This window comes from Leguminivora glycinivorella, chromosome 17 (assembly GCF_023078275.1).
Source record: "Leguminivora glycinivorella isolate SPB_JAAS2020 chromosome 17, LegGlyc_1.1, whole genome shotgun sequence".
Taxonomy (NCBI): Eukaryota; Metazoa; Arthropoda; class Insecta; order Lepidoptera; family Tortricidae; genus Leguminivora; species Leguminivora glycinivorella.
In genome coordinates, this window is record NC_062987.1 from 7,183,237 (window position 1) to 7,204,644 (window position 21,408).

General features: G+C 36.5%; 2 protein-coding genes across 2 annotated transcripts in view; one reads left to right on the top strand and one right to left on the bottom strand.

The window, feature by feature from the left end:
* Nucleotides 1-27: 27 nt before the first annotated feature.
* On the bottom strand, nucleotides 28-2,344 carry LOC125235271 (N-alpha-acetyltransferase 30). The gene is made up of 2 exons (XM_048141775.1): nucleotides 1,334-2,344; nucleotides 28-503 (listed from the first exon to the last, which is right to left on the bottom strand). The coding sequence occupies exons 1-2, from the start codon at nucleotides 2,036-2,038 to the stop codon at nucleotides 339-341; spliced, it is 870 nt and encodes a 289-aa protein (XP_047997732.1). The 5' UTR covers nucleotides 2,039-2,344; the 3' UTR covers nucleotides 28-338.
* A 3,314-nt stretch (nucleotides 2,345-5,658) lies between these two features.
* The window catches only part of LOC125235223 (serine/threonine-protein kinase SIK2), a 70,809-nt gene continuing 55,059 nt past the window's right edge, over nucleotides 5,659-21,408 (top strand). The window contains exon 1 of the mRNA XM_048141707.1: nucleotides 5,659-6,327. Within this exon, the coding sequence (XP_047997664.1) occupies nucleotides 6,202-6,327 (126 nt within the window). The 5' untranslated portion in view covers nucleotides 5,659-6,201. The remainder of the gene's footprint in view (nucleotides 6,328-21,408) is intronic.

The window sequence follows — 21,408 nt, forward strand, 5'->3', positions numbered from 1 at the left end:
AACATGAATAAATACCAATAAACCATAATTCTTCAAAGTTGTGTATTGGAGATTTAACCATTCATTTTAAACCTTTATATGCAAGATATAAAAGAAGACAGATAAAACATTTTATTAACAATTTTTACTCATAAATTATAAACTTATCACATGACGATAAAATTATTGAAACAAACTATACATTTGGCTAAATCCACTGGCAGACTTCATAGCAGATTACATAATATATAGTCAGATTATTTATAGCAGCAGGGTTTCACTTTATCATAGCTATGCCCGAGGTGCAGCCTCCAGAAATATAACACAACATTGAACATCCCATTGGTTACCTACAATTTTCACCTTAACCATAGCTTCAACCGCAATGCGTCCACACCGTTGAGGTAATATCTAAATAAACGCTTGTCACGCACAAACCCTAAGTTCTCGTATAGTATGAGAGCAGGTTTGTTTGTAATTTCCGTTTCTAAGACTACTTCATCTGCATTATCATTAATCATTGCCTGAAACAAAAAATATTATTAATTGATATCAAGATAGATAATAATTCATCTACTTCTAAGAGTTACACATTTCTAACAAGTAATAATCAAATAAGTATGTGAATAATTGTATTCATAACAATGCCCAGGCCTTTACATATAAATTAGCATATAGTAGCTGCTAAAGTTTTAAGAATATAGTGGTAGTAAACATCTAATTATCAAATTGACTTTTACCTAAAGTGCATAACTGAACCTAGAAGAATTGTATTCTTTCTGATGTCATGTAGGTATAATAATAATTGCAATTTTTAGTTAATCTGCTCATTTTATATGAAATTGTATATTATAGACTCAATATTATTATGAACAATAAATTGCTCTGATAATTAGGTTAGATTAAGATCATAATATATATGTAATGAACTATTCATAAGAGCTTGTAATTAGGCCTACATGAATAAAGATATTTTGAATTTAATTGAATTGCATACCAAAAAAGCAAAAAATAATAAACCTTTGAATTCAGAAAGGTAGTCGGTACCAGACCTGTTCGTCGCCTTGCTATTGCCTGTTTGCCCCAGGGTAATTCCGAATGACAGAAATGCTCTGGAAATTCCGAAACCCCAATCTTGATATTATGGCAATAATGGTGATTTTTATGCGACTTTCTCCAGAATTACCCTAATGCACCTTATAATTATTAAGTAAAAAAATATTGTAAAGAATATGTTCAGTAAATGGCATTGATCCAATTGATTTAAGTAACAAGACCACCCAATCATATGCAACAAATTGAATACAAGTCTTTCAGAATTACAATGGGAATCCAATCAGAATTGTTATCATACCTGTATTGCTTTTCGTACCAGTCTCGAACCAATTTTCTTATTCCTGTATTTTTCATCCACGGCTAACATAGCAATGTATCCTCTCTTCACCACATTCCGATGCATGTCTAGCTTACATACAATGGCACCAATACATTTCCCATCATGTGTGGCTAAGAAACAGAGCTTAGGCCAGTTATGAATAAAATATCTATAGGTGTAGATTGAGTAGGGTTCAGATAAATCTTTCTGTATGACTCTCATGATTTCAGGCATTTGTAGTTCGGACTCGTATGATATGATGTCGATCTCTCCTTGCGACGATTGACCTTGCTGATAGCATGTGTTTTCAAGGTTCCCCAGGGTCGCTCCTAGGGCGCTTCTGCCCGCGTCCGATTGAGGCCCACACGACTCCCTGCCGTCCCCATTGCTATCGTTTGATTTTATACTATTTACATCTCGCACTTCTTCGACCGCATTGGCCTTGTCGACCGCCTTGTCTTCTTTAGAGTGATCACTTGTACCATTTGTTAGGTTGCTATTTATGTTGTTAACATGTAAAGTACTAGCTAACGCCGCACTTAAATTCTCTTCGTTCACTATTCTTACCTCGTCAGTCGTTTTAGAAGGTGAGTTATCTTTGGCGGTTTTATTTTTGTTTTTCGTGCTCGTCGCTTTTAGACTACTCTTGACGTTTTGCACGTTATCGTCAGCGAGTTGATTCATATTGACGTGTTCTACGATATTTACACATTCACACGATTTACAGCGTCGAAGAAGTTCCCAAAAGTTGAAGTGATTATACAAATATATTTTTCTTGCCAAAATTGCAGAAGAGTATCACCGACATCTTGGTAACTATCACTCCAATAATATAGACCAACTGACAGTACCAAGACTGTATAAATATTTGAATACAACTTTATCAAGAAAAGTATTCGAATTTAAATAAAAAATTCTAAAATATTTATTGAAAATATCTGAAATTTATAACAAATCCTAGTTGAGCCCTTCACACATTGCAAAAGACAGTGTTGTCACCCTCAAAGATATTATACTTTTTTTTTTATTTCAGTCCAAAAACCATTTGAACTACAAGTAAAACCGCTAAAAGTACGAAAGAAATGTCACAAATCGTTTTGTTCTTCGTATTTTTTAAAAACACCGTAATGTAGAAAGTCACAAAAGCGAAATATAAGTGATCAAAGATTTATTTTATCTTACACCTTACCTTAATAATAACAATTAAATCAAAGATATTCTACATACCTACTCCAAAAAAGGCTTACTCATAGTTGGCGTTCAAACTCCTGGAATGGGATATATGCGAAATAATTTTATTGCGATTACTTACTGCACGACGGTTGAACCGACATGCGACAGGAATAGAGTTGTAGGTCCTAGGTTCGAATCCCGGTAAGAGCATATTTGTGTGATGAGCACAGATATTTGTTCCTAAGTCATGGGTGTTTTCTTTGTTAATATATAAATAAGTATGTATTTATCTATTTAAGTATGTATATCGTCGCTTAGCAAGTTAGCACCCATATTGATCTGTGTAAGGTGTCCCCAATATTTATTTATTTATTAATTCTATAAATACTTTGTGCCTGAAGTATTTGTAGGGCAATTGAACGTTGTATCATTAGGAGAAACCCTTCAGGCGCATATATTATTATTCTGTAGACGATAGGTATTTGGAGATTAGTATTACACTACGTAGTAGCCATGTTTTGTGTAAAACTATTAGGCAAGGCTTCGAGGTGTCCTTTTATCTCGTTTTTTGGTCTTCGCCGGCCTGGCTGCGATAGTACGGTAACGATTCAGTTGCTACTTTGGCCTGCCGATCCGGGTATTATATAATACATGGGAAATTAATCAGTGCTGCACGACACAAAAAACAAAACCGATTTTCTGTATAACTTATCTGCATCAAACTCAAATTTATATGAAGAGAGCTCCGGACCTCCGTTTCCAGTGCCATACCGTTCTCTTTTTTCTCGACACTCATAAATTGACCGAGCACGATAGAATCCCTATGGTTGTGCTGAAGGTGTGTGCTCTTTCGATACCAAGGCCTCTTTATCAGCTTCCTAAGGCCTTCATAAAGAAAGAGTACCTTGCACATTCAAGGACATTTAGAAATAAATCCTTCAATGGAAGCCAACATTAATAAAAAAGATTTTTTGCCATCAACGGATAATTATTAGAGTAATCAGTGTTGTTTACTATCACGTGTTCATTTACATGTGTCATTTAACTTAACTTACAGTTTATAAATAAAAGTATACGTAGTACACCTATATTGATCAATGAAATGAAATGAAATGAAATATTTATTTTCCAAGTAGGCATATTACAATGCGCTTATGAACGTCAAATAAAACTACGCCGCGCCGGCTCTAACCCTACGCCTCAGCCTCGAGAAGATTTCAGTCCCCCCTCAGTTGGAGGAGGGTATCCACTATGGGACCGGCAAGAAACTCGGCGGGCCACTTCTTTTCAAAACATTACATCTTATAATTAACATGCATTAAAAAAAACAAGATACAATTTAATAAGCAAAAGTATTCATAAAAAAAAATATTAACACAAGAAATTATACAAAGTACAAAGCTATTATGATTATTAATAAGAGATGTTAGAGATGTATAGAGTCTCTAAGTGTCAAAGTACATCTAAAAAAATTATACATGAAGAAAAAAAAACGAATCAAATTTTCAAGAAATATTTTTACTACGTAGTAGCCAGTTTTAAGGAGTTGGTGAGGATTGTCTTAATATTCCGCTATTTTATAGGAGGCAGATTTTTTTTTTTTATTTCGAGCGCTTGATTGTTTCACTCGAAAAGATAGGGAATATCGTCCCATTGACTTCGTAGAATATCGTCACTACTTTTAAAAAATCTCGTATCTCATGCTTCTCCTCAAAGTTAAAACGCAGTAAGTCTATATGCATTCCATACATACTTACTACAATTTTCTTTTCATTGACAGACGAAGATACAAGTTTTTAGGGTTTTTTAAAAGTATAGTGACGATATATAGGTACCTATTCTAATGGAGGTAGAATTGATGGAAATACACGGAATCGGTTGAGTAATATGCTAGTTTCCTATACTTAGATTAGATTTTTAAAATTAAATGGCCTCAGTCCCATTGGTGGGACTATTTTGCCAGTGTCAAGGTGGTATAAACTTATTGTATTCGATTTTGGTACGGTAAGTACGACGTTGTTCGGTAGTTGGCACTTGTAAATTGATAGCCAGATTTTACAAGGGCACGTGGACTATCGGCCGTCGATGACAAAAAAGGGGGCTAAACGCGTTTCGAGATTAATTCTTCATCAGCTTCTCACTATAACATTAGTTTACTGCATAATAAGCTATCGATATTACACTTTAAACAACGTTAATGAGCAAAAGAAGGAGAAATGACACGACACGATACCACTAAGATGGCACCCGAAACCGGAAGTCCTTTCCTATACTTAAAAGAAAATATTTTACGCAGTGCACGAAATAAAGCACCACATAATAAAAAGAAAAATATGGACAGTAGTTATGTTTAATCATGATTTCTATTTAATAAGTCAAAGAGAAAGATATAGATAAATGAATTGACCGTGACGTCACTCCTCAGTATTTCGTAGTAATTCCATATTAGCAAATCGTTTTGACAGTTCTTAAAAAGAAGCTGATTTGACTAGTAGGAAACTAGCCTATTTAGTTAACTAATTTCCTGATAGATGGCGCTATACGCAATAATGCTTAGTAGGTACTTGTACGCCTACGCCCAATCATGGGATTAGTTGTAAAACTTGTAAAAGCGGACCCCCAGGATCCCACGAGTCGTGACAAATGCCGGGATAACGCAAAGAGGATGACGAGGCACCTGACTAAGCCAATTAAGTCTAATTTAGACTTTAAAAGTTACATGAGAATTGAAAGTTTGTAGCTTTGTACAGAACGACCATTTTATCGTTTTTCGACAGAGAGAGACTAGAAGAGGATGGAAGAGTCTTGAGTTTCTAAACGTCTCATTAACTTCCATGAAGCTACCTCTCGGTAAGAAAACTTCATGAAGTAGTAGGAAGTAAGAATAATCCTATTTATGAACCGAGAGTACCGAGACTGAGAGAGAAATCAAGTGGTTACGATCCCAAAGTAAAGAAAGATGAAGAATTAGATTACTGTCATAAATTTGATGCTATAAAGTAAATTAGATAGGTATGTATGTAACCTACGTAGTACATTTGCGTGCATACCTACCTACCCGAAAAGGTAGGTAGGACACGCGCTGTCGTGCTGACGTCACGCAAAGGAATATGGCGGGCGGCTGAAAGCGCGCGCGTGCCGCAGGTTGCTCGGCGGCTGCTCGCCGTGTGTTCAGCGTCCGACCGAGTTCAGTACCCGGTTGACAGCCGGTGAGGCGGCGGCGTCACGCGCTATTCAAACTGTTCCAAACGCGCGCGCCGCCTCTTGCGCGATTTATAATCTATCTAAATCAATTTTGCACAACACTAAACTGTATTTAAAATCTATTGAATGTGAGAGAGGACTCGTACGGTCCCGAAGCCAATTCCATGGAACATCGAACCGTTACAATATCTTTTATACGATTTACTTTACCAATGAATAACAACAATACCGTGCGTAATCACGTTACAGCAATGATCAAATACCTACGTGTAATGCAATTTACTGAATGACGTTAAGTAAATACGATCGGCTAGTGAGAGCTTTACTTCTGCTATGATCGGCAGCGAGGCTTGGAGCTGGCGAACCAACAAAAGTGTTTTATAGTATTAAATGAATTAAAGTACTAGATTATGCCACATTTTTTTGGATTTGTAGTGAGGTGTTGAGACTATAGAGTTAAAAAATCAGCAATGGCGGACCGTGAACGTCCTGCTAAAACCCCTATTAGGGTGGGATTTTATGACATAGAAAGGACTATTGGCAAGGGTAATTTTGCCGTGGTCAAATTAGCACGACATCGAATAACGAAGACTGAGGTGAGTACCTAAACATCACGCTGATCTAGATTTTATCTCTTATCTATTGTCCGACGAATTACTCTTTATTATTGTATTCAACCATTAATTTCACCGTAAAATACCCATCTAGTTAATAGAATGCATCACATATTCCATGTAAACATCGAAGCTACACATCTGTAACATACCTATCTGGTATCATGCTAGATTTACCCACTCATTAAAGGCATTTCCGGCTGAAAACGTCAATGATTTTAATACCTATTCATATCGCATCTGCAAGTTACATAGGTCATCAAATTAATGAAGACTTGAGGGTAGATCCCCTTTTTAAAGAACATCAATAATTAAGCTGATATTTAGAACTAAAATTAATTATTCACGTAACACTTGCCTAGAATAACAAAAGTTGTATCTTAAATTACGCTTCATGCAGTATCTTTAAGACGATACGGGAGGGGTCAATTCTCCATACAAACGCTCTCGACTATTTCCTCCCTGGGGGCCGATTTTTGAGTCTCACGGCGTTCGAATTCAGAAAATTGTCACTGAAAATAATAGGCAATTCACCGTTTTCAACCGGTATTTTAGTGACAGTGAGACTCAAAAATCGGCCCCCTGGTTATTGACTATAAAGCAAAGATTTTTTCAACACAGATTATTATAATTTTTATCTGTGTCGGTCCGTTTTGATTTTTTTGATATTCTTATTTTTAAAGACGCTAGAGCCCATCGAAAATTTCCAAAAATGGCTTTATTGATTACTAGCGACCCGCCCCGGCTTCGCACGGGTACTATACCTACATGTAAACCTTCCTCTAGAATCACTCTATCTATTAAAAAAAAACGCATTAAAATCCGTTGCGTAGTTTTAAAGATTTAAGCATACATAGGGACATAGGGACAGAGAAAGCGACTTTGTTTTATACTATGTAGTGATGATGTAGTGATGATGGCGCAAAAAAGGTGTGGTATTCAAAATTGGTATATATGGTATGGTATTCATAATTAGCCAAAAAAACTAATCGGTCCGACACAGATCATTTCATTGTTATTCAGTTTCTGAAATTTCGTTACGATTGATTAAGTTTTGAAGGAGGAAACAGTCGAGAGCGGAACCTCGATTTTAAAGATTTTTTTCGCAATATCTTTTAACTTAACTGAGTTGTTCTGTAGGGACAATTTTTTTTTCGATAAATCTAGTTAATAACACTACTATATTTAACTAAAATTCCCAAATTGAAAGGGAGGCTCCTTTCAATTTTAGCATTTTCGCTCCTGTAGCCTCTTAACTAAAATAAATAGAACAGCAGACAGAATTCTTGTTTACCACAATCGCCTCAACGTGGTTTTGACACTGTTGACTGACACCAAAGTTGTGGTTTCACAAATAATATTTATAATTTGTGGTAAGTAACCTATGTAACCTAACCCACAGAAATTATATATATATATTTTTTAAATAAACAAGTTCGACCTTTCGATCGCGTCTAATTTCAATAATATCACCATCTCTATTACTAGCCGTTTAAATTCTATTAAACAGAAAACAAGGAATCAATACCAGAAGATTCTCAATTTAGCGCTCGAAATTTCTAAAATAAAATTTCTTCGTTGCATAACAGATTTTCGAGTGACGAAATCGCGCACTCGAAATTTCAAAAATCCACCCTCTTCCTACTTTCTAAACGTGTCCCTCGTTTCAGTGGTTGCACTTGACTTGAGTTCAGAAAAACAAACGACAGTACATACAAATTATATCCATATCGTTATTTACCCAACTAAATAAATACACAACGGGCACTTGTTTTTATCAATACTTGAGTGAACCTTGTTTGAGACCTACGAGCTACGCAATGAAGAAATCAATGTGGGTCATTCATTAAATATAACACTTGACTGTAACTACCTATCAACCTACTGTTATTTCATATGCGTATGGAAAGTTACTTACTATTGTGTGGGATACATATTTGTAGGCATATCTTTCCTTTTGGACGCTGGATAACAAGGAATGTTTTTTTTAGTATTATAGTCATCTATATATACTCGCAAGTCGCACTATAAAACTTAGGTATAGGTATCATTGTAGGGGTTTAACAGATGTTTTCGTTTATCCATTTGCATATCACCTTTCCATTTATTTGTTTCTTCCATCCTACCTATTTTGTGGCTGCTACTTCCTTAGTAATTTACGAATTACACACTTTCTTCCTTCATCTGATTTTATCTGTTCACTTATCAAAATCTTGTCATTGTTAACAACTTTAACAAGGCAACAATTGACAAGCGAATGACACAATCCTGGTTTCCACTTTCAAAACACGCAAATCTACGCAATTTCCCACTTCCGACTTTATAAACCGGGTTTATGCAATATAATTGAAGAGGCAATTTGATTGGCGTTGTGTTATGTTGCACTTTTTCGCCAGACTGCTCATTGGTTTATTACTATTATTAGCCATTTCCTTTCTGTTGTCCCCGCTAAATTACCTAATGTATCTCGAGCTTGGAAAGACCGATTCACTTGACAGATAAAACCAAAATTAGTTGTGATATCTGTGAGATTTATGAGGACCTCAATCCTCAATTTTCAAACTGACCAAAACTACGATGAAAATGTTTTTAGTCATGATGTAATGTCAGTCAGGCTGAAAGAACTTCCGAAACACGAGAGACAGCGCTATATTATTATACCTCTAAGGCTTTTGAAGAGCCACCTTATGTTCTTCTGAGACTGCATGACTATGATGACATGCCGTGTTCAGGCCATTTCGTAACAATTTCTTCTTTGTACGTTTTTATTACATATATAAATCAATACCTCATTGTATTGAATAAAAATGTTTAGGTATATTGTATTAACAAATATTTATATAAGAAAGTAGTCATATGTACTCATGTTAAAAAATAAATGACTTGCCCTTATAAATATTAAATTAGAGGTACATATGTATCGATCGTTGTAGGAAATACCTACAATGTATCTGCTTTATTGGTTTCCGTCTATGATTATAGATAATCAGTGAGTACGAAATACGGACATAACCAAACTAAATCTTTAATTCGTCGGCTGTAAATGGTTACCTTGCTGGCATTTCCTCATCTAATATTACACTAGACCTCAGTAATGCGGATTTATAAATAACTTATACGTAGTTTGAGCGGCTAAGTAAATACACTGTAGGAACTTTATTAATCAACGTATGCAAATAAACATATTCTGCTGACTTCCGACCGTTTCGACTTCTTCCTTATCCTCCTAAGGCCCAAGGTCCTTCCTATAGTAATAATTAAGTTGGTCATTCAGACCCAGCTTCTTCAACGACTGTATAGTCATAGCGTACCACGGTCCTACCAGTAGGACTTATTATAAATGCCATAATTTTGATTTAAAATTTCGTGCCAATCTAAACTGACGTATACGATTTTCTAGAGGGGTATTTGAGTTTGAATGTGAACACACTCATAAGCTTAAAAAATAAAAACAAAGTGTCAAACTGACAAGTTACAGACGGCGACATGGGTATTCCGTGAAGGAGAGGTTAGTAAATCCAATTTTATTCATGTAATCTTGAGTAATTTTTTACTAATTTTTAAATTATCTTCTTTTTTTTATTAGTTATTTTACGGAGTTAAGTAATAATTTCTTTGATTTTGCTTATATTTTACGAAATACGGGATGTAAAAATATTAAGTCCTATGAGTAGTAACCTCGGGTTTATACAAATACATAATTTAATAATAATTTTTGTGATGGTTGCAAAAACTGACACATATTGCTTTTATTGTTGTAGGATTAAATGACAGAGAAACATAATTCGCTCTTAGGGATTCAGAAATAGAAACTGAAGATGAAGAAACAGAATTTTGCGACATAAAACTCATAGAAACAAATTTTGTACAAACAAGAACCCGGTATGATTCCTCTAGTTCCTATGTCGATATTTCTCTGTCAGAACTAGTTTCAAAGCCTTACCACGGCAGAACCCGATATTTTACCGTGCAGCTTCTGGACGTCGTCGAGGAGCGCCTACAAGAGGACGATCTCAGGCTCGCAGTGGAGTAACGTTCGTTCAAGACTGATTAAAAGTGATTAGTGCATTATATTATTTAAATAAGACTATTATTTTATTGTATTCATTCAATAAAACTAAAAAAGAAACAAATCTTTAAGTGATTTTTTTTATTTTCTTAATATAAATTACGTTTTTTTATAAGCCCATGGTCCTTCCTGTAGGACTTTTTTAATTAAAATCAAATTATCCGAAAAGGCATCATAAACTGATAATAAATATGCCCCAAAGCTGTTGGTGGCATACAAGTTTTAAAAAATGTGTTCCTAATGTTTGGGCCTGAACGAGTATAAAACAAAAGTACTACTGGTAGTACCGTGGTTCGCAATGACTAGGGGCCGAATTTCGTCTTGGGCCTTAGGAGGTTAAACGAATCGTATTTGTATTCAAAGATTTTATCTGTAATCCATCCTGAGAGAAAGATACAAATCTTATGATAAGGTAGGTAATGTTGCTGTCGTGTCGTACGTCCTACTCGATTAAATACAGAAGCTTCTTCGATACGAAAAATCAAACAGTTGCAAAACAAGTTGAGATAAAACAATATTGTCAATATTGTTGACCTTAAGATCCGCTTCGTTCGCCAGGGATCAAGAGAAGCGTCGTGAGACTTGTTAGTTTTATCGTGTAAGATTAATTCCAAAATCCCGGGGTGGTCGGTGAAGTCACGTTTTGTTGTTCTCTATTCTTCAATAACGCGATTCGTTAATGGGTCCTTGATGATTGTCTGATAACACTTATTTAAGTCCTTTACATATTGGATCTGGAACAGACCATATGGAGAATATGTAGACGGATTCGTTCGAGTCGACGGACTTTCACGGATTAGCAAAAGTAATGTTCTAGATTTTGAATTAAACTAATTTTAATTAATCTTTTTTCGGAAAGGAGGCCCAGGCTGGAATTGTCATACACTGACCCTTAATGACAATAATGACCTATTGGAACTCACTATCGAAAATTGGTCAAGATTATAATATAGAACATTCCTAAAAATGGCAAATAGGCTACATGTTTTTCTGCCCAAGGCTTTCTTAAGAAGTAGCTTATTGTCCAAGTATACTCGTATTCCCACATATACGCTTCAACTGAGTGCAATCACATAAAATGTAAGATTGCCTTTGTGTGAACAATCCTTATTAGTTACTGGCAAAGCCGCTGAGCGATGTATGAGAGATATCAAATGTAAACCGTGAGATTCTGTCATTAGCGGTACATTTCGAAACATGAGAAAGAGCTATCACTTGTTAAATTGGCCTTATTATGTTGCCGTAGAGCGTAAACAACGCAGTTGTTAAATTTAACGACACTTAAGAATCTTACGATGGCAGTTTCTAATTAGGTGACGCAGATACTTATCCTTGGTTGCTTCTGTTTTGATCATCCGGGAAGTAAATAGAAGCTGGCGGCGCGGCGTGATAAAGATGTCTAGTTAATGTTTTAATAGCCTCGACGTACCTGGTTAAGAGCTTGGGCGTAATCTGTACCGCGCCGTAGCTCAAAGTGGGTCGTTGGCCGCTCGGCGCCGTCCTCGTGGATGACTCATTTGATGCGTTTTAGTGTAGATCTTATACACCGACTCGGTTTTTGGTCTCAATTTGAGATGCATCGAACACACTCCGAACACGTATCGTGACGGCAACATTTGATGGACGTGAAGGTGCGAGGGTGACGCATCATTAGGACGGAGCCACCGTGTTGAATGAATGCACCGAAATAACAGAACGGACGCCCTCGGCCTTCGGCTCCCGTGTGCGCGCCGGCGATGGAACGAGCTAAGAGTAAACACAAAAATCCGGTTCAAGTCTACGGTTTAAAATGTTTCGTATCTTCAACTCGTTATTTAGGAATGTTTTACTTAGCAATGACCGTGAAGCCGATACAAACAAGACTTTCTTTTTAATCTTTATGCGTTTCTGGTATAACATGTAAATAAATTATTTAGCTCTATACTTGGAACAGTTGTCCGTGAACGTGTACCTACGTGAATAGATCTCTATCAATAAAATGCGAATTGTGTTAACTTTAACGGTCGAGCAGAACGTACAGAAAAAGATCTCACCTTTCGGCTAAGCCTAACCATCGTACGTAACTACGTAAGTATCACGAATGGTCGATGAGTGTTTGCCAAATGTTCTGCAGAATATAACCAATCATTCGGTATGCCGACGGGAGCGCTGCCGCGTCCACAAATACTCGACACCGACCTTGCGTGGTGCGGGATGCACGCTCAACATTGTTTTTATTATTTTACGTTTTTCTCAACGAAACGCCATCGCTATCAAGGTGATGGCCACTTGGCTAGCCATCCCAATGAGGCGTAATAGACGCCAAATAAATTTAGACAGGCTGGAACACACAGTGAGCTCTTTGTTTTTCATAAGCATCTAAAACAATAAAGGAACAATGCTAAACTAACTCACAGCGTAGGTAGGGATCTCATAAATCTCGTAATCTGTCATCAATTTTTGTTGGTTTTTCTAGTGCTTTGTGTTCTAGTGATTTACTCTCTACCTTCCTGTCCCACGAGAAATAATTACCTAATCACTAAACTTGACAATAGTTTTATGGTTCTTAAAGCATGCTAAGCGCGTTTGTAGTGCTAAGATGTTATGCTGTTTTTTCGCTATTAAGTTGTTCTATACGTATGTATACCCATCTGAACTGTGAGAATTTCACATGCGATGTTTTAAGATTTCGCGTTACAGATAAATGGCTGATTGTTAAATATTTTACTTAGCCGCTGCTTGTTCTAAATTAGAGTCTAATCATAGTAAGAATTTAGCTTTTGATACGCTAGAATTCATCGTTTCAGCAAGAAACTAATGATTTTGCTTTCTCTAGCATTCGCGTATAGTGGCAAACTCTCACCGAAGATTTCGTCTGTGAGATTTCCCATTTGCTCCAATAAATTCTGTTCCACACGCAGACGACACTGATTATCCGTCTAATGTTTTGATGTAATCACACGCAAACACTACGAGTAATAAAAGTAAAAAAAAGCCCTTGGCGTAAGTAGGTATAATTAAAAAGAAAGGATAATTGCCTCACGCTTGACCGTACTGAGAAAAAATGCTTCGTGACGAAACCTGTATCAAACAACATGATAATGAGCAAAGCTGTCATCGATAAATTAACCGATTTCGAAATGATCACTTATCTCAACAATAATTAATAACAACGCGTGGTTCATTGAGCGCCAACTTTTTCATCACTGGAAATTGTGTACTCCTACATTGTCTGTCATTACATAAAACGGTAGCAATCAGTGCGTTAAAAAACTCGTCAGCTAATTGCGTTAATATTCACAAGAAAGTAGCTCCGGCCGGACGGCTAGGTACCCAAGCCTAACCATTTCATTGATCGAGGAATGTCCGAAGTGATTTGTGTTGTGAGTCGCATGCTGGGGTGCGTGATGAGAGTATTTGGCCAGGAAATCTTTTCGTATGGCACGCGCTTCGTTTACATTGAGCCGCTTGAAAAATGTGCGCTTGACGCAAATGCGTTATCTATTTTAGAGTTCTGCGTCAGTGGCCTGGTGTTATCTGCTCTGCAGTCTGGCGGTCACCCTCGTAGGCGTCTTCCCGTCCTAGTCCGGAATCGCACCAAATATAGCCACAAGAATCACAAACTGAACGATGTTGCTATGGCTGTATCAACATCGACGCTAGCAAATATCTCTTAGGCCTACTAAATTTGGCATTAGGTACGAGTATACGGATTTTCATCCTGGAATTATTTTTATTCTTGGTGATCGGCTCATCTGATTGACATGCTACTTATTTATTTGTTTGTTGATCTAATTTAAGACTTCAATGTTATTACGAGATTGTTTTGAATTCTTTCTTCGTTGCGACTATTCATTTCGCGAAATGATTCACGATGGAATTCTGATTATCTAGCCAAAATTGTCTCAAAAATAGACTATTGTGACGTACCTATGTAAAAAAATTGGCCTAGTCTCTGACGTGTGCTGGAACTTATCCATGTTTTTTGTGAATGTCCAATGTAAACATGCAGGTGGTTTGTTTCGCTCGCTTGATAGACAGTGTTGTACAAGCGTAGTGAGAAACGACGCCTTTAGTCCTATCGAAGTCGTAGGCTGTCCCATAATATTTTATGGATTTGGCGCCCCGAATTTAAAAAAAAAAACGGTTTTGCCGCCTCTATGAGCCTGCCGCCCCGGGCCATGGCCCGGTTGGCCTTATAGGGTAAATATGTCTCTGGACCTGTGCTGTCACTACTATGGTCTTCTAATTTCCGTAACCTTAATAAAATAGGTACATGTCGTGATGTCGTCAATAACTAGGATGCGTACGTTTATCAGGAGATAATTCGTGATAGCTCGGAGACACGCGTGCCTGTTTGCTTTCAACTTTATCAGTGGCTGTGACGTCAATCCCTCATATTGACCTGACGTTTGCTTTATAACTATTAAAATGGATCTTCTTGTTTCGAGACACGTGAAGCAAGGACATTCTTTAAGTACTTATGGTTAGTTTTTAAAGTAGAAGGTATGTAATTATACAAACCAGCGGAAGAGATTTTGACCGTATTTATGAATCTGATTAAGGAACGGCTTAAAGTTTGTAATAGCTTCCAGTTTAATTTTAGATTATGGTTTAAAGTTGATCTCCTCCGCTTAGAAATGGTTTGGTAGGTATGTACCTATGAATAGGTGTGGCTGCGCTATACGTAATAAGTTCGATTAGACTACCTACTCTACCTAGTTTGATTTTCTATCTGTTTTTTATTTAATTGTGTAATCATTATGCAATGTCACTATGCGACAACTGGATTACACGTTTGCATTTGTAAAGTTTAATAAAATATAAATAGTTATTAGTTTTACAAGGGGGTAAAGTTAGTTTAGTGTGGTGTGGTGATATGATAATATTATATAGGTACCTCATAGAACTTGACAAACTTCTTAATGATTTAAGCCATTTACCCTTCCGTACAAATTTGTGTTAGAGGCCATTTACCATAATGGTTAAAGATATATTTTTTGTATCGGTAGGTTACATGCATAGTTGTTAAAAGTCATTCAGCTCCTGACTCGTGCGTCACTAGTTTTAAAGGTGAATCGCACACACAAGTAAAGGGGTCATTACACTTATCTATTTATTCTTAATTAGTCCATGATCCATGTTTATTCTGTCCCTGTCTCCGTATTAAGAATTACGCAACATGTTGTAAACTACGTATTTTCCTTAGGTTTATTTACAATTTAATCACAGTCATCACAGAGTACATGTACTTATGATACAAACTAGCAAATTTATCTCTACATATTGCACAATAAAGATGGATTGTCGTTTTAGTTACAGTCGTCTTTGTCTGTTAACACTGTCATTATGTCATTAACAATGTCTTTATTAGCATTGTCGATCTCTTTGGAATTATACGAAGAAAGTTCCAGTAATGCTTTATTTTATCTTTCTTAATCTTAGTTGTTTCTGTATCTATTCTATATTACGAGTATGTTTACCAAGCGATAGGGACAAATTCTCTCGTTATTTGTAGGTTAGGCTATTAATATTTTAAGTAGCAGACGAGATCAATATGATTCATGTAAATTGGTTCTACGTTCTACATATAGATTTAAATCAAATTAATAGTTAATTAACTTAGCTGATACTGAACCCAAATAAAGCGATGTTTAAAATAAATGTGTCATAACTATGAATACAGTAAGGTAGGTATTATAAGTCCTGCTTAGAAAAGTTTTACATATTGAAAAATGTCCCCTATAAAAGTGGATTGCGCGAGGGGTGCCGACGAGAAACTAAGGCTCTCACTCACGTAACATTTGTGCTATGCGTATACGGGGTAGATATTATACTCTTTCAGCAAGTCTTTGTCGACGTGTATGGGGAAAGCGTGTTTATATGTATGTATTTGTACCGCGCGCTCAAGCCAAACTTACCCTTTCCAACGTTGACATTAAGGCGCTTCCTGCATAATAGAAATGCATTAGAGTATCCTTACTGACAATCGACAAACTAAAACGTTATACGCTGTGACAGCCACAAGATCAGTTCTTTGTACAGTACTTAAGGATACGTGACAAACACGTAGTTTGGTTGGACAATGAAAGAGCAAGGCTATCTTCAAGAGCAATAAAAATTGTTAGTCCAGTTATGTATCGTTACGTTGACGTATCCAAATTATGTTCAAGATGTAATTACGCTATGTAAACAATAATGAGTTTTTCCATTAAGACAAATGAATACTATTAGGCCTATTAGGAATAGAAGCACCATGTTTATCAGTAATCGACAGTTTCAAATTATACCGACGACAGGAAAACGCCATCATAAACAAATGACTACGCAAGCGGCAGCTTAAAAGGCCAGCAGGATTGAAACATGAAATCTATGGCGAGAAACTGAAAATAAGGGTCGGAATTGTAAGGATCTGTAATTTAGTAGAGCAAGGGGGATGTATAGTCGTCTTGCTCGCCCATGAGCGGAGTGCTTGGGCATATTGATCGTAGTCTGGACTTGTTGATCTCTCCTCGCACGGTCCCTCGGTTGACTAGTAGGGTTGCCATTGGAGCATTATCCTGTATTTATTAATATTGAATCACATTGTAATGATAATATGATGACCCTCAGAAATAGGAATACGTCACAAAGATGATGAAAGGATAAAAGATCTTATAATGTTCGTGTCGCTCTAAGCGTTACAATCACTGGAATTGATTCAGCGCTCTAGGATATACCGCAAAATATTATACAGGGTGTTTGGTCCATCGTTGGCCAAATTAAAATGGCGGATAGGTGGGGTTGTTCCCTATCTCACCACGCTTTTCAAAATTTTTTTTGACCGACGTGCATTTTTTTTTTCATTTTTTTGTTGTTTTGAAAAGAAAATCAGGACCAACTCGTTTAAAATTAAATTTTAATAAAAAATAAGTGCTAGAGACATGCAATTGTTATTGCATCGTGATGTGCAACGTTGCACTGCTTTATTAAAGTGAAAATTTCGGACATCTAACGCTTAGTTTATTTTTTATTGGCCCTTGAAGGTTTTACAGCATGTAAAAATTTTGCCATAGCTCAACTTTGATTTGCAATGAAAAAAAAATAAAAAAGATTACGTTCTTAAAATTCTTTTACTAAATTGTGTGTTTTATCCTCTTTCTAATGATGTAAAATAATTCCGGAAAACCTTTCATAAACTTGATTTATCCGCGGTTATTGTAACGGACGCGACAGGCAAGTCATCATTGCCCAAACATTGACGCCTCTTTTTTGAAATCCCGTAAGTAACAAGCGGGTTTGTTTTCTCGATGACCGATGAGGTTTGCAGGTTATTAAGATTTAAAACTTATCTAACTTATCTTACGTTAATCTGGCCTTGGAGTTGAAGGTCAACTTTCACATTTCAGCGTGAATCGTATCTTATGATAAGGAAGTGTTTTTAAAAACAACACGTGCAAAGCCGGTAAAGACTGCTATCTCCCTCTTACACAGCACAATACGTGCAGTTGTCTCTCTCTTTCATGGGTTAGACGTCAAACTGATCTACCAAAGGCCAGCAGTAGGGCTAGATAAGACTAGACTCTACTTAGGTAGTGGGATCAGATCAGATCTCCTGACCTAGCTCCGTTGAACTTTTACATCTGGGGACGGGCGAAGGAACTTGTTTACAAAACGGAGGTGGAATCGCGGGAAGATTTGTCTCAACGAATATTGGCGGCCTTCGAGGTGATCAAAGCAGAAGTTCGATTGCGAATAACAACAGTGGAAATAAGAAAAAGGCAGGCATGCATGCATTCGCAACGGAGGTCGCCAGTTTGAACAAAATTTGTAAAAATAACACGTGTAATAAAAATTAAAAAAGAAAATGGTATTTTTTTTAACCTGCATGTCGATACTTTTCTGATGCTTCCATACAAGAACCGGGGAAAAAATTATTTCAGGAAAGGTTCAGGATTAATGTACCATAAGATGGTTAAATCAGGTCTCAAGTCTAATCTGATGTCACTACCTAAGTAAAGTGTAGTCTTCTTATCTTCCCTACTGCTGGCCTTTGGTAGAGCAGTTTGACGTCTAACTCATGAAAGAGAGAGACAACTGCACTTATTGTGCTGTGTAAGAGGGAGATAGCGTCTTTACCGGCTTTGCACGTGTTGTTTTCAAAAACACTTCCTTATCTTATCACCCTGAAATGTGAAAGTTGACCTTCAACTCCAAGGCCAAATTAACGTAAGATAAGCTTTAAATCTTAATAACCTGCAAACCTCATCGGTCATCGAGAAAATAAACCCGCTTGTTACTTACGGGATTTCAAAAAAGAGGCGTCAATGTTTGGGCAATGATGATTTGCCTGTCGCGTCCGTTACAATAACCGCGGATAAATCAAGTTTATGAAAGGTTTTCCGGGATTATTTTACATCATTAAAAAGAGGATAAAACACACAATTTAGTAAAAGAATTTTAAGAACGTAATTTTTTTTATTTTTTTTTTCATTGCAAATCAAAGTTGACCTTTGGCAAAATTTTTACGTGCTGTAAAACCTTCGAGGGCCAATAAAAAATAAACTAAGCGTTAGATGTCCGAAATTTTCACTTTAATAAAGCAGTGCAACGTTGCACATCACGATGCAATAACAATTGCATGTCTCTAGCACTTATTTTTTATTAAAATTTAATTTTAAACGAGTTGGTACTGATTTTCTTTTCAAAACAACAAATAAATTAAAAAAAAAATGCACGTCGGTCAAAAATTTTTTTTAAAAACGTGGTGAGATAGGGAACGACCCCACCTATCTGTCATTTTAATTTGGCCAACGATGGACCAAACACCCTGTATTATTGTCGCCTAGGGTGGAAAATTCCCTTGAGGATATTTAAAAAAGTAAACTTTTGGTTAGTTTAAATATATAATCTTAAGGGACCTATTCAACTAGGACCAATAAACTCAGTATACCTATACTGAGTTTATTGCATTTGGATTGTATTCTTTTCAATAATGCATGCATGTAAGGTACACTCACACAACTTAAGGGTCATATGATTATTTTCAATGCATGATTGAAAAGTATGTATGTGTACTGCTGAGTTTAGTTTTTGTTTTTCATGATCCTATCCTAAACTTGATAACGATATTATACTTTGCCTTATAATAGGATTTAGATTATATTATGACGTTACTTACTTGACGTCTGTACCTGCATAATCTGGGTAGGCGCGTGAACTCTTCCGAGAGATCGGAAAGCGCCTCAGGGAGAAAAAAAAGATCCCCGTTCTGAGTCATGGCTTGTCCAACAGGTCTCCATCGCCATACAGCGGGGTAACGCTGCTAGCGTGATGGGGACCTTTGGACCCGGCATGGCCCAGAACGGGTTCCTTTAGGTATCCTTCCTACCTTTTTTTTTATATATATATGTAGTAATAATAAAAAAAAAAATCTGGGTATTTACTTATCTCGTATCTGTGATAAATGATAATTATCGTGTATTTTGCCTTCCTTAGATTTGTTGTTTGATTACAATTGACGCATGCTATTATAATTAGGTATAATAATATGTAATACATCGATAATATACAGTCTTTGCTAATAACATTTTTATCGATATCTATGAGTAAGTAATAGAATTATATTTGATGTCAATATGTTAGCATTCATATGTCCAGATAAGTTTATACAGGGTGATTTTGTAAGTATGTAGTAGCCTAACTTTGCATAGTGACTTTTGAGGTAAAAAAAATGAACAATTTTATTTATGGGACAAATCCAATGCTGAAATCACATATCAAAAAAAATTGGCGGTTTCGTTTCATACATTTCGACTGACGTCATGAAACTCGTATCTATGGAACAGCCAATGTCTGTTTCGCGATTTCAGCATTGGTTCCATAGTTAAATTTGTTCATTATGACCTGAAAATTCACTATGCAAAGTTTGGCTAGTTTATATGTATATTATACAATAACTGATTTTCGTTCTAATAGTTATAGATAAAATATTTGCACTATTCGCAGTTGCCTTCATTTGTTTGTGTATAAAGAATATCCTGCGTATTTAACTTATACATATTTATTTAATCACTCGTTATACATAAGTAAGAAACTCCAACTTTGAGCATTAAAACTACCCAATAACCTACCTTCAATAAGCGTTTCACTTAGTTTAAACAGGTTAGAGAACTCATTTCATTTGGGGATAAATTCACACGCGTAAATTCGATTTTCCTTTAGAAGACATTCCAATTTACAAAACACGACACCAATTTAGTATATCATCGGTCCATCACGCTCGTACTTATAAAGCGTGAACGACTGAACGTGACGAACTGAGCGCATTGGTAAGATTGGTATTGAAACGGCGTGATTATCGTATTTTACAAACCTAAATATGCTTAGAGGAAGCCACGTCGGCGTCGCCTCGTATCAAGGAAGATTATATTCATGGGATAAGGAAAACTGTGGCTTGACTTGTGTCAATCAGATGATTAACAGACAAAAGTTTTTTTCTACTTGTCGACTGTAATCTGTCAATTAGGACACCACAGACTAAACTATAAGTGCTAACTTTTCAGTGTTGGATACTCTATGGCAGTTCCGACTCAATTATTTTTTGACACAAATATAAATAACACCTTTGGTCTAGTTTGAACCATATTTGCGCCTCCAGACCTTGACCTGTGACATGAGGATGAGCAAGGGCGCGATCCAAACCACCATCATGAACCCGCCGTGCATTATCGACTCTCCGAGCGAGTGCGGGTTGCGCGGCGGCAGGCTGATGCACATGGTGCACTGGTTCCACTTGCGCGCCGGCACCACCGTGCGGCTCGGCGCGCGCGCCGGCCCACTTAACAGCGACAAGCAATTTCGCAACATTACCACTATTTTACGACAAACAGCTAAACAGTACAAGACCAATTATAATAAGCTCATTATAGTTGACTTTAGTTAACTGTAATAATTTCAAAAATAGAACTTCATACAATTTCTATACTAATTTGCGATACCTGGCAAATTTTCCTGCATCTGAAACACATTTTTTT

What these genes read in the sequence shown, in the direction of transcription:
- LOC125235271 (XM_048141775.1), bottom strand. Translation starts at nt 2,038, where the DNA reads ATGAATCAACTCGCTGACGATAACGTGCAAAACGTCAAGAGTAGTCTA. An exon ending in TGGTACGAAAAGCAATACAG is followed by an intron (nt 504 to 1,333) that starts GTATGATAACAA and finishes TTTTTGTTTCAG; the next exon opens with GCAATGATTAATGATAATGC.